Source organism: Amblyomma americanum, chromosome 6 (assembly GCF_052857255.1).
Source record: "Amblyomma americanum isolate KBUSLIRL-KWMA chromosome 6, ASM5285725v1, whole genome shotgun sequence".
Classification (NCBI taxonomy): domain Eukaryota; kingdom Metazoa; phylum Arthropoda; class Arachnida; order Ixodida; family Ixodidae; genus Amblyomma; species Amblyomma americanum.
The window spans coordinates 26,217,152-26,231,510 of record NC_135502.1 but is presented as its reverse complement, the minus strand read 5'-3'; the positions used below and the strand labels follow the sequence as shown (position 1 = coordinate 26,231,510).

The window sequence follows — 14,359 nt, the reverse complement described above, 5'->3', positions numbered from 1 at the left end:
AAATGCAAGACTGGTTGGCTGACACATGAACTGAAGGTGGCGACTGAAACGAACCTCAGAGAGACGGCGATTATCTTTGTGCAATGCCGCACTCGACCAATGCTGTTTTGCTCTCCGGGAAAGCAAAATTGTTTTCCCAGATTACGGCCACTCGAAGCAGCAATGGGGATGCAGCGGAGCGAAATCTGCGCGTATGCGTTGAATCCCAGAGGTGGCTAAGCAACCAGGCTTGTCTGTGTGCGGACGCGCATGCCTACGAGCGCCTTATCTCGAATTCTGCAGTCACAGACTTCGGTGGCTGGCATGAATTGGCGGTGAAGCGCACCGCGTGGCATGCAGTGCACAGTATGTGTTATTTCTGTGTGCACAGAAAAAAAATCTTTCATTCCTCAATAGAATTCCACCGCTATAGTTGTCACACAGTGCTTTCGCAGGAAACAAATACACGGTTAGAGCAGTGTTAATGCTTCCGACAGTGGAATGAAGCCTCACCTGAAACTCGGAACTTAGATAACATGCAGGAATCAATCCCTTGTCTTGTACTGTACGAGTATTAATTGTTCTCGGGAGATTTCGCTACTACTTAATGGTTTATGCATATATACCGAAACAAAACCAATCGAACTTGATAGATCGTGGTCAACCAGAGCAAGTACTCAGATTCTCTTGCCGAGCCATGCAAAGGGGGCAGCACAGTGTAGTACGAGTAACTGTCTCGCTTCTGGGTGTACAGTTGGCGTCAATGTAAAGGGAGATAGCTTTTGTGCCGAGCGAAGGAAACAACTTTTTTGTGTGTGTGATAAGCCTATCCTTGCCTCCCCCCCCCCCCCCCCCCCACCCGAAAAAAAAAGTAGCAGTGAAGGTTACAAGGAAGAAGGAGCTAATATATTTCAGACAATCTCTTCGGTCTGCTTGTAGATATAAACTGCGGTAAAGCAATTCGTCCAAGTGGGCTTGAAGTGATCGCCTTCAAATTGACAAGGACTGTACGCAGGAACCGCACCGTGAGGCAACGAATGGAGGGGCAGTGAAATATTGGTTTGGTTTTATGGGGTTTAACGCCCCAAAGCGACTCAGGCTATGAGGGACGCCGTAGTGGAGGGTTCCGGTTAATTTCGACCACCTGGGGTTCTTTAACGTGCAATGATATCACACAGTACACGGGCCTCCATAATTTTGCCTCCATCGAAATTCGAACCCGCGTGCCCCGCCGCGGTGGCTCAGTGGTTATGGCGCTCGACTACTGATCCGGAGTTCCCGGGTCCGAACCCGACCGCGGGGGCTGCGTTTTTATGGAGGAAAAACGCTAAGGCGCCCATGTGCTGTGCGATGTCAGTGCACGTTAAAGATCCCCAGGTGGTCAAAATTATTTCGGAGCCCTCCATGGAGCTACGGCACCTCTTCTTCCTTTATTCTTTCACTACCTCCTTTATCCCTTCCCTTACGGCGCGGTTCAGGTGTCCAACGATATATGAGACAGATACTGCGCCATTTCTTTACCCCCCAAAGCCAAATATTATTATTATTTTTCGGGTCAGCAGCTGAGCATCACAAACCACTGAGCCACCGCGGCGTCAGTGAATGAAGGAAGAGAGAAAGAGGCATTATTGTGGAGGGCTTTGGTTAAATTTATACCATCTGGGGTTCTTTAGTGTAACTAGAAAAATACAACCTTTGTTGACAAAGTTTCGAGACTGATTTATTTTCTTCAGAAATGATTTTCCAAAACCAATGTTGGTTTGTATGTGTAGCGCCATCTCTTCGGGATAACCTGAGCTATTTAGGTTAATTGCTGTTGCTGCCACAAGATGGCGCTAGATGTAAAAAATATGTAACTAGTCGTCTGCGCATTTTACTGAGAGTGAATGTGGAGAGATAGACGTCCACCTCGAACAGCGTGTAAACATAAAATTCTGTGTGAAGCTTGTCAAGACTGCCACACAGACGTATGATCTCCTTCGTGACGCTTACGGCAACGAGACATTATCGCGGGCGCGAGTTTTCGAGTGGCACAAGAGGTTCGTTTCGGGGAGAACGTCGGCGGAAGACGACACAAGGCAGGGGCGCCCTTCAACCTCACGGAATGAAAACAACATGGCTCGGATCAGGGAAATCGTACAGCAAGACCGCACCATTACAGTCCGGATGCTATCAGATGCTCTCGTCGTTAGTAAGACAACACGCCATTAAAATTTGCGTGAGAACTTAGGGAAAAATGCTGAATGCCAGACTTGTGCCGCACTCCCTCACACAGGACAGAAGGACACGGGGGCATCAGTGAGCGCTGATTTGATCTCCGAGGCAGAGAAGTAAGCTGCATTCGTCGACAGCATCATTGCTGAAGACGAAACATAGTGTTTTCAACATGATCATCAAACAAAGAGGCAGGTCGCCGAATGGCGGTCCACAACGTCTCCGGCGTCAAGAAAGGTGCGGCAACCGAAGACCAAAACAAAGACTATGCTGATAGTTTTTTTCGATGCCGGCGCTCTCATACACCACGAGTTCTTCCCACAAGGGCAGACGGTGAATCAAGAGATTTATACCCGCGTGCTCCAACATATGCGTGATGCAGTGCGACACCGTCGCCCTGGCTTATGGGCATCTGAAAAATGGAGCATTTTCCACGATAACGCAAGGCCGAACACTGCTCTCAGCGCGACAAAATTTCTCGCCAAGCACAACATTACTGTACTTCCACATACGCCGTACTCGCCTGACCTCTCCCCATGCGATTCTTTCCTGTTTCCTCGTGTGAAGAGAGACCTAAAATGTCGCTGGATGGGGAGCGTGGAAGCCATTCAAGACGCCACGACAAAGCTGAGAGCCCTACCAAATGAAGCGTTTTCCAACTGTATCCAAGACCTCAAGAAGCGTCGGAAGCTGTGTATAGACTGCAAAGGAGACTATTTCGAAGGGGTGCTGCACAAATGATTGCAATCTTTAACAGTTTTTTTAATTGACTCAGTAAAGGAACTTTACGGACTGAGGTTGTATTCCAGTGGCTAGGTTCCTTCAACGTACACTGACATCGCGCAGCACGCGGGCGCCGTTCGCACTTCGCCTCCATCCAAACGCGACCACCGTGGCAAGCCTTTCATTCTGCGTCCTCGAACGGCGTAGAATATGCTGGCACCGCGATTGTGAAAAGGGCAGTAAATAACCTGGATTTCATCTCATGTCCTGGTGCTTAGGAGCCAAACACCGTAGAAGACGCTACGTACCACGGCGGTTGCGGTATGACTGCCCATTTATATTTGTGCTGGAGGGCTAAGGATCCCATGCCCGCCGCCAAAATGGCTGAAGATGCCTTCGTGGCGGGATTGTAAAAAGGCTTATCTAAGGAAAACTTGGCACGTTAAGATTTGACCTGTATTGATGCATTGCCGAATTCAAAAGAATGATCACCGGCGTAGAAGAAGTGAAAGGCTCTTTGTACCGTCACAGCTGAGATCATAACAGTAATCTCAGCAGGAAGCCTATGAACAGGAAAGGCGCCCTTTTGAAGACACTCAGCGTTATCCTATGACTATGCATTCCATCCGCTCGAACTTTTGGCGCTGAAAGCAGGACCTCGCACGTCGTTTTCTGATGAATTCATTTTGGAATGGCTTAAAGACGGATGTACCTTTGGGGGCACCACAAGAGCTATGGCGAGTGCCAGGCGACGCTTCTGAGATCCTTGCAGTGCGCTGCCGCGCACATCGGCCACGTCGCTGATGGAGAACATGTCCTCTAGCTCGACGCTGCGGTGTACCAGCGCGTCCCCGGAGAGACCGGCTATCATGCCGAAGAACGTGAGGTGCTCGGCGACGGTGAGGTCGTAGAACAGTACGTCCCGCTGCTGAACGACGGCCATATATTCACGAGCCTTCTTCGTCTGGATCGCCACGTCGTAGCCGTTCACGATAACCTGAGGAGCAAGTTGGTCGACGGAGGTAATGTTGCGTGTTATTTCATGTTATCAAAAAAAAAGAAATGTTATGTTGAGCTTAACGAGGCGAATCTGGAGGTGGGTTGTGAAAGACACGGTAGTGGAGAGCTCCGAAATATTTTAGTCCATTATAGGTATTTTGCCTGTACATATATAACACAGAACCCCAGTGTGTTGTCATATAGCTAGAATTCGAACTCGCGACCTTCCGACCGGTAGCAGAACGCCATAAACGTTAAATCACCGCGGCAGGTTACAGGGACATACAATACTAATAAACTGTTGAATACCTACTTCGGGCCTAAAGCGCTGTTGGAATTTTTTTTTCTGTGAAATAATGAGATCTGCGTTTTACTAAGTGCTAGTTAGAAAAAAATTATCCGTCATCAACAGTTCTACCAAATTCCATAGCTCAAATTAAAACATGTGCTGCTTTTTACACATTTAGCGCAGTGTAAAGTGCGAGCTTTTAGACACAGCTTCGCCCACTAATCACTTTTTTGAATCTGACGGATATAACTGCCTGTCAAGCTGCCTTCCTAATTCATCGACGTGCATGCCACATGCACTTGACACTAGACGAAAATTCTTACGGCTCACCTGTCCCCCGGTAGCCACCGCACTGCCGCTGATGATATTCATGAGCGCAGTCTTCCCAGCGCCACTTGGACCCAGAATCGCCAGGATCTCGCCCTGGTACGCCTTGAAGCTTGTATCTCGCAGGACATGCTTCTGTTTCTGCTCGTACTCAAGCCTGTTTCAAGGGTTCATTTGCGGTTGGGGCGTAAAAGAAAAAATAAAGCTCCTTGTGCATTTGCAGGCACATGCAACTTCTGAGTTGCAGTGCAAGCGATCGGTCCTAAATTATGGTGCAATGCAAGGGCTCCGCAACCCAATTCGCGCTTTATGCAGCTTAAGAATGGGATGGAATGCAATAGAGGAAGCCATTGTTTACTCTAGTGATCCATCCGGGTTATCAGGATGTGCGTTGCTAGCGTATGGAAGAGAGTGACATGTAGCTTCTTTCAGTTTATCCTTCGTTGGGCTCGTAATGGGATTAGTACAAAGAGCCAGTGTCATCGTTTATAGTCGTGCGTCGGGAAATCTATATTATTGCTTTGTATTAACTAATTAACCCAACTGTCAAATAACATTTTAATTGACAGTTTCGCCATTCAGATTTGTGGCAAGGTTTATGTTTTGATGAAGCAGGGCGGATGAACAAACGGACACAACGAACGAGGGCACACAGACGGAAGCGCTGACCGTATATTCTTTAGCGCCTTTAATCACAGTATGGAAGACCAACTAGACAACAGCAAGTGTTCCTCAAGGTTTAAGCCATTGGATGTTTGATTCAAAGAAATGTGGCCAAGCGAACACAGGTGAGTGCAAAGCGGAGAAAAAAATATAGTCGTGCCGTGAACGACAGCTTCATCGATGAATAAAAAAAATCATCATCTGCCGTTTTCGTCATCGTCGAGGAAACTCCATTTATTAGGATGCCTCTAAAAACGACTCCGGTGGTTCTGATTCTGAAGCTGTACATACCAGAAGTTTCTTTCGACCGATCCTTCCGGCGGATTAGCCTAGGCTCACAATATGACTACGCGTCAAAATTAGATTTCACTGATTTAAAAAAAAAAGTTAAATGCCGTACGCTAATGCCGCTTTTGCATGTCGGCAATGCGGGCAGGCGGACACAGATCGGGGTAATAATTGTCGCCGTAAAATCAGTAATTAACTAAAAACAATAATTAACTTTTTATTGACTGAAATTAGCGCGCATGTTTATATTGGGAACTTGGAGGCAGCTGCTTTTTTGGGCTATTCCATTTTGTACAATTTTAGTAACGCGCCTGTGGGTTGAGAGGCGCACGTCTAAAATTTCGTCCCAGTTCGTCTAATTACGCATGCCAGACGGCGGTTCTCAGCGTGAAGCACCTCCCTCGTGTGACGCAGCTGCTGCGTGAGGCACTCCGTCTTGCAAGAGTGGACAGCGAGCGGCATCGCGTCTTTCTACCGTCTGTAGATGCGATCGCTTAAAGAAATTACTGTCCCTTATCGCCGACTCAACAGTAGTTCATCAGTTTCGATCGCTAAGAAAGAAAACGCTGGTCCAGAACGAAAAGTCATCCGCATCGCCGCTCGCTGCATGCTCTTGTAAGGCGGAGTGCCATACGCAACAGCTGCGTCACGCGAGGGAGGTGCTTCACGCCGAGAGCCGCTGTCTCGCATGCGTAATTAGACGAACTGGGACGAAATTTTAGACGTGCGCATCTCAGGACACAGGCGCGTTACTAAAATTGGAGAAAATGGAATAGCCCTCAAAAGCAACTGCCTCCAAGTTCTCAATATAAACATGCACGCTAACTGCAGCCAATAAGAAGTTAATGAATGAATTTCAGTTAATTACTGAATTTACAATGACAATTATTACCTCAATTTGTGTCCGCCTGGCTGCATTACCAACGTGCAAAAGCGGCATTAGCGTATGGCGTTTTACATTTAAAAAAAATCAGTAAAGTCTAATTTTGAACACGCTGTATATGTCGCGGGAACTCACATGAATGAGTCGGCGTATCGAGACTTCACATAGGTCTTGGGAGAAGCGGCATGCACAGCACTGACCACTTGAGGGCCGCACTGCCTAGCATCCTAGCACACTGTACTAGACTAAATATTTTCTTCAATAACCACGTAGTTTGATCTACATTTATCTTATTCAGTGACTAAGCAGTTTGATGTCCAGATTTTACAATACTTATTATGGCGCAAGTTTATCCTTTCGAATGCAACACATTCTGTACGAACGAATATTTATTTTACCTAGCAGGCGTCCTAATTGATGTGGGGTCACATGTGCAAGACAATTCTGTAAATCTACAACGTACACAATCTTTAAAAAAATAGATTACGCAGTGGTCGCAGAGGCAGATTATCAAGGGACAACAATGCTTAGTAGTTAGCTTACTGACTCAGCCAAAGTTCACTGGCCTGTTTACGAAGACGACCTCTTCCTTGTCGACTGGGTACGGCTCGAAGTGGATGCCGTCTGGCTTGGAAGGTGGGACCTGCTGGAAAGATCCCTGCTGACCAGGGAACCAGTAGCTGTACGTGAACGGGAACCAGGGCACGTATGGCACGCCGATGTACCACGTCAGGACGTGGCTGAAGTACCACCCCAGAAAGATGTTCACCAGGCTGTCCACAAGCATCACATTCCAGATCTCGACCATGGTCACGTTGTCCAGCTCCAGCACGTAAGAGGCGGCCGAGGCGAACGTGTACTGCTCACCTGAGCGAGTGTGACATGTGAGCAGGTTTTATGCGCAAGCGCTGTTGCTCTGTTGCAGTGGCAGTGAAAACAGCAAAGTGAATATTTAGACAAGTGATTGACCCATTGGTGCTGAGGATTGTACCTTAACGTTTCACTACCCAGTGTCACGAGTTCGCGATGTTACATATCTACACCGTGTATGCATTTCAACGTGAGTTTGGCTAGAACGCTTAGCGCAGCATGCTCTCAGCAGCCATCGCTTTCCGGTCAAAATGTTTTCAATCGCTTCAGACAAGCAGTGTGAAGGTAAAGAGGGCGCGAATGTTAGACTTCAGCCAACGTGCAACCATTTCTCGTCTTTCTTTTTTTTTTGTGACAAATGTCGCGGCGTTTACAGGAAGGCATTTGTTGGATAAAAAGGAATTGTTTACTCTCTGTGGGGCTTGTAGTCGGTTTGAGACCTTCGATTTAGCCTTTCACACAATTCGGAATAGCTGAGCAACAGCTGAATAGCGGAATAGCTGCGCATACCTCTTTCTGAACATTTGGCCTCGCTTGCAAATTCTGATATTTGCTTTTGAATGTCGGTGCATTTTCTAGCACAATATGGAGAGAAGGATTTTTTCTTTGATTAATTTAAAATCTGGGCATTAAGGGGGGACACGGCAATTAAACTACTTTTGTTATTTTTTCATGAAATGTAACAAAATTTGCTACACATTATAAGCTGATTTCAAAACCCAAGAAGGAGACTAATCCTACTATTATTCGTTACGGAATTCTGGATGGATGAGTATAGCAATCACACATGAACTGAAACCCAGAGAAAATCAACTTTAAAATTAATTACTTCACTGACGCCATTTATCGCCCCGTATACTATTGGGTTTGGACAGAGGAATGCGGCATTAAAACCAGCGGAAGCTCGTATCTCTCCCCTTCATGGTGATGCTAAGATACCGCATATTTTGCTATATTTTTTTGTCATGAGACAGATGAAGACCTTCGAATTAGCAAAAAATAGAAAAACTGAAAATTGCAATAAATTGGTCGTTTAATCTGCCGCGTTCTGCCTTAAAGGATTCAATGTTTGGAGCCTGCGAACATCAAATACAGCAGGTTACATCAACGGTCGGCTTAGCCATTTCGTGTGATTCCACTGCCGCAATGAGTGCGTATATTTCAGTGAAATTGCAGCTATAAATTTACTCAGCTACCTATTGCCGAAAATCTGAGCCGAATAAACAGTTCCAACGATTCGAGTTCTCATCCTTTATATGATAACTCAGTTCTAATGCTGTTATAATGAAGTTATCAGGATGCCTCGTATCATAACTCCGTGTTTCGTTCCTCTTGCTCATTTTCAGTCATTAGCATAACTGCAGCCCAACTCTCCATTATTTGGAGCCCCCAAGAGACTATACGGATGACCTGCATGCTTATCTGGCAACAGCGCGTCTTTCTTTGATTCTGCTTCATCTGGGCTTGGCTGTTTTGTTCCCGCCAAAGCGCGAAATAGGCTGGGAATTCGTGGCGGGGTTTTCAGCGTATAGGCGCAGAGGAGAAAGAAGCACTTACCGACGGCATTGGCGCATCCAATGATGCGGAAGCACCAGTGCATGCCGACGCACGGCAGCGTAGTGGTGAGCAGCTTCGTCCACCGGTCCATGAGGATGTAGTGGGCGGCGCGACCCTGCATGTCTTCGAGCAGCACGCATGGCATGATGTAACTGATAGTCCAGTAAATCGTGCCGAACACTACGCCCAGAGTGGTGTCCCTGAAGAAGAGCCCCAGCAGCATGGCTCTGGAGATGTACTGAGCCGTGAACAGTGCGAAGCATATGAGTACCACAGTCTTGTTCGTGCCATCTAGGAACGTCTGAAAAGAGGCGTGGAGAAATCAGTGAGCTGTCGCCGCAAATTTACGTTCGCAAAAGACGCCCTCTGAGCGTCGCCACACATATTGCTCCTCGTGTTCCGTGTGCAAGTGCGGCTCAAACAAATTTTTACAAGTGTTAACAGTGTCCGAAAGATGCGCCTTTTCTCTCCTCTGGCTTGTACATACCATGAGGTAGGATATGGTGCGTTGCGGCACCATGGCTCTCCGGTCCAGTGGGTTTCATGCGTACACACGCTCGCGAGGGACAGTGTGAAACATACATCCTTCGGCGAAGTAGAGAGTCCAAGAGATTTGCCTCCAAGTCGCCCTCTGGGGCTCGTTATGAATCACCACCGTTCCACGTCCCTTGAAAGTGATGGTGCGTCGTTCTCATATTTTCGAAAGTTCCGACTTTCACGAAAGCTACTAGAATGCCACTTGGCGGCTTAGACTAGAAACCCTCTTCGGCTCTTTATTTTCGAGAAAGGCGGTGCGTGGACTACGTTCTCTTTCCCCTTAAGCGAGCTTTACACTTCTTTCATGACACAGATCAAGTGTTTACCCAGACTGGGGCAGTTAGCGTGTGTTTTCCTTGGTCACAACCTAACATAATCGTGACAATGCAAAACTCCATAGTCAAAAACTACTTCAAGAAAAACTACTCTGGTTTTTCTTCAAACAGTTAGACTCACGTCGAAGCACGTTACCATTAGTGCCGATTTACTGAAGTCTACGTGCGTTGAAAAAGGTCGATAATATTTCAAGCAAGTGCACAGCACTCTTGCAATCCTGCTAGTCAAAAAAGTTTAACATAAGTGAGTACAGTTTTGTTTCTAGCATTGGCTGTGCAAGCAAGAAACATCAAAAAATAAAACGGAATACGACAGCACACAGAACAAGCACGTATTTGTTAGTGCCACAAGAAGCACTTGCCTTCGCAGACAGGATTCATGAACTTTTTGATGGACGTGTCAGCAGCGCTGACATAGAGGCTGACCTTAGGTTTAGTCCTCTTTGTGACGCAGCCGTCAGTCGCATATAGTCCGCGTTGACGATCTAGCACTAACTCACCTGTGACCCGTACTCGCTTGTGTTTTCGACTCCCGTCATATAGGCCATCACCATGGCAACGCTGACGATGCCCGAGAAAAAACCGGACATCCAGTGACCCATGCGGTAGAAAGACGCGCGCAAGCCGACCAGACGGAGCTTCTCGCGCATGCCTTGCTGGGTCTCCTCCACCACTCGGGACAGGATGAGGCAGAAGGGAACCATGTACCCGATTCCAAGCCGGAGCAGCATTAGCCAGCGATGGGATGGCGCGTCTAAAGGGTACGGCCCTGCGATGCCATCGCGAAAGATCGATTTTGCTTCCTCTTTTCTACTAAGTATCGAAAATTTAGTCTGTTCCGTCCCTGGAAGCAGAACAAACGGTTGGGGGATCGAGTATTTATTGTGATCCGTTATACATGCCTAAAGTACGGTATTCTGGCATTAATTTCCTTGCCGATCTTCTCTCGAAGGGCCAAATGTCAACCGTAATCCTCTAAAACATGACTGCTAAACTTATTCATCTTCGGTAAAGAACCCTTGTTGGTTGCACATAAAAAAAAACAGCCTTTACGGAAATAAAACTGAGAACAATACCTTCCCAATGCCTATACTTCCAAAGATTCTCTTTGTTCCTCTGCACGTGCCACACTCTCAAGAAACAAAGAGTCTGTGCTCATGGCAGGGCGAAATGTTTCATGAATCGATCGGTAGTGCGGCACTATTAGAGCCGACCGGTACACGTTTGTAATCCTGCGTCAACTGGAGCTACACGCATTTCTTTCCCTTGGCTCAAGCAGCATTGACTTACCTTGTAAACACTCGTGCTTTAGCACGGTGAGCGTACAGGGTACGTCACTGTTAGCAGGAATACTGCAGAGCGTGGTTTTGTGGATGGCAACTGACGCGCTGTAAAGGTGCCTTTACTAGGTGCTCTCTATTCAGGCCCCCGAAGTCTTAGCCCTTCCACATGTGGTCACGCTAAGCTAGGCGCCCGCAGATGGCGCCGCGTAATATGCAGAACCAAGTGCACATGTCTTGCCGGTAAATGTGGTCTATCTGGACTGCACGTTTTACTAGACATACGAGCGGAAAAAGCGGAGTCAAGTATTTTAGTGGCAGCATCTCTCATCGCGTATCCGAAGGAACCGATGTGCGCTGTGTCGAAGCCGCATCCTGTTGAGCGAAGCTAGCATCGAAGCCAGCGTGTGCGGCCGTACATGAATGGGCTAAGTCGCGCGCACCAAGGTGAGGACTGCTACCAGCTGCTGACTTTTGGTTGTCTACAATTATCTGGTAACGACCGAGACATAGAAGTCTCAGGCGGGAGATTTCGACGGAAAAGTCCTACAATCAAAGCATCGCCTGAAAAAAAGGGAGTCATGTACAGCTAGCGGTGCCAATTTTTTGACACTCAGCGCACTTACGATGCGTTGTGGTCGTGTAGAATCTTGATCCTTCAACGCAAAGGGTATTACAATGCTGAAGTTGTTCACTGAATAATTTGGTAGCGCCTTTCTCTAGCCGTGTTCTGATCGGCGTCGTTTATACAAGCTCTCCATACGGAAACAAAGCAACCGTTAGATGGCAGTAATCTTGCTGAAAGACATGGAAAAACGTAATATGGGAAGGAATACCTAAAAGCCTTATGTTGTCACAACTGCAAGTACTGTTGGAAACTTGACGGCTGAACAAATCGCATACAGAGCCATACTCGTTTATCGGGTTCAGACCGGTACGCCAGGCAAAAATTGGCGGTGCTTTAGCTCTGGTTAAACCTGGAGTGACACGATAGCTACAGCTGGCCGAGTGGAACTTGCTCTGTTGAATTGAAAAATGCCGCCGGCAGCTGCAGCTGCACGACAGCGTGGCGGCGCAGCCACAGGGTGGCGACGTCGCCATCACCACGGCACCGCCACGGTGAAGGCTCGAAATGCTACCGTAATCTAGCTATTGCTAGAAAAGAGGATAAAGAAGCTGCATAGTACATCCGAGTCTTTTGCGATACTGCACAGGGAAAGGTGGCTGGTAGATCTTAAGCGAATGCCAGGGCATATGCAGGAGAGAAATCTAATTGACTCGGACGAAGAGAATAACGTGGATTGCACGCCGTTGCTTTCCTAGCCATAGCTGAACCGTTTCAAAATGTTTTCACAACTAGAGGGCAAGGACAGTATGAACTATATGAGCGCTGATCAATGACTGTTCCTCCACAAAGCAACTGTTGGCGCACAAGACAATAAGCAAAAACAAGAGCAAATACTTTATTAAGGAATATCTTAGTCCTCGAAAACAAAACACGTAAATAAACAGTATGTCACAATCATCATCATCATCATCTCAAGCCTAATTACGCCCACTGCAGGAAAAGCGCCTTTCAAACTCCCTAATATCAATCCGCCGACCTAACTCCTGGGCCTTGACACGTTTTCCTTGCCTTAGAATCCACTCCCTTACCCTAAGTGGCCTTCACTTATCTTCTCTTCGCATTACCTGCCCAGTCCTTGTCCATTTCTTTTTATCGATTTCTGTCAGGAAATCATGGAGCAATATGTAGCAGGCAGAGTTTACACATCCATACGCGCTGCAGTGCCTCCGCCAGCTGCAAAGTTGCGAAGTCTCACGTGCTGCGCAACCGTGCACGGACATTATGCGGAACTAACGCAAGGTCTGAGCACCTACCTTCGCTGAACCGGTTTGTGGCCAGCTCGTACAGCTTGCCTTCGTACTTCTTTTCTGCAGCCACGGCGGCAATGTGTGCCTCTCCCAGCGCCAGCTGTAGGCACGCAATACTCTCGCGCTGAGTCACCGGGTTGGGCAGCGGCTCGAAGAGCGGGTATCCGTTCAGCCGCTTCGACATGTACGAGAACTCGTCGTAAAAGCTCACGGTGAACTTGAGCCCGTGCGGCGAGCCGGTGTCCTTGTCCAGCGTGACGGCCACAACGCGCTGCTCGGGGCCGCGCTGTGGCTTGGGCGAGATCTTGTGGAAGACCGCCAGCATGCGCTCCACCGTATCGAAGCCGGTGACGCGAACACTGGGGTTGTCCTTGAAGGCCGCCGTGAACACCTTGTCGCCCAGCTTGCTAGGAGCGAACAGCACCTGCGACGACGCGTGTGCAACTAGGAAAGGCACTTCCAGGAAAGGCAGTGCTCCAAAGAGAGCCATAAGCGTCACCGAACTATGACAACAATTTGCTTGCTTTGAAAGTATTCTCACGTGCTACCCAGGTATGGAAGCAAGGTTTGGAAGCAAGCACACACAAAAAGCAGCCTTTCGTGCCACCCAGAAGCGGAAACTAGTTCCAAGTAGTGACAATGAACAATAAATAGAATGCACTTGCCCTGTCTAGTAAGGAATTTGTGAAAAAAAAAACAGTTTGCTCAATAGCCAACGAGGGCATGAATTGTGGCAGTGCTGATGCCAAAAGTAGCATAAGAGGGTTCTCGCACATCTTCCGCCCTCACCGTTCGATTACGTTTCCATGTGAAGCTCGCGGTAATACACGACTTACTAACGTCCGGCGCTATGAATGAGGGTGGCGCTGGAGAGCACTCTCAGGGTTTGGTCACACAACACATAAATACCCCCGAAAGCTAAAGGCTGGACAACCGCCGCCGTAGCTCAGTTCGTAGAGCACCGGATGCGAAATTCGGAGCCCAACCAGCTGCATGCTGTTTCTTCTTCTTTCTAATCAATTATTCTAAAAAAGAATTACACACTTGATTTCTCCTTGATGAACACCACAAAAATATAAAAAAGAAGCCACCCTACGATGCGTTGTTTCGGTGACTGTTGGCTTCCGTCATGTTTGTCATAACGAGTCCCTCGTTTCCCTTCCCTTGTCAGCTCAGTTTTTTTTGCGAAGTGTGACGGAAGCCTATGGGGTTTCCATATATAGAAATGCGCATCTTTTCTCGTTAGTGGCTCTGACAGCGCTTTGAACTTCCGCTGCAGCACTAATAGAGACGAGCATAGTGTTTCTTCCTCCTGAAGAGGTGCTTCAGTTTCGATTAAAACTGACACATATTGTATTTGACAAGTGTATTGTGCAGGGCTTCGCTTCACTGGCGTTGATTTGTCAAAGAACAAGATATGATACGTCGTCTTCGCTTAGCCTACACGAAAAATGGAAAATTTTGCAGCTAAATACATACTGAGGAGAACTTTACATCAATTCTGTTGTCAGCAAAAATCGGTTATATATGTCTTTTCGGT

The 14,359-nt window shown here is 47.5% G+C and overlaps 1 protein-coding gene across 1 annotated transcript in view; it reads right to left on the bottom strand.

Annotated features, from left to right (window-relative positions):
• Positions 1-14,359, bottom strand: part of LOC144136460 (phospholipid-transporting ATPase ABCA3-like) — a 41,242-nt gene that overhangs the window by 23,092 nt on the left and 3,791 nt on the right. Inside the window, exons 3-8 of the mRNA XM_077668804.1 lie at positions 12,826-13,243; positions 10,165-10,433; positions 8,793-9,093; positions 6,932-7,232; positions 4,535-4,688; positions 3,629-3,913 (exon numbers count right to left, since the gene is read on the bottom strand). Of these exons, the coding sequence (XP_077524930.1) occupies positions 3,629-3,913; positions 4,535-4,688; positions 6,932-7,232; positions 8,793-9,093; positions 10,165-10,433; positions 12,826-13,243 (1,728 nt within the window). The remainder of the gene's footprint in view (positions 1-3,628; positions 3,914-4,534; positions 4,689-6,931; positions 7,233-8,792; positions 9,094-10,164; positions 10,434-12,825; positions 13,244-14,359) is intronic.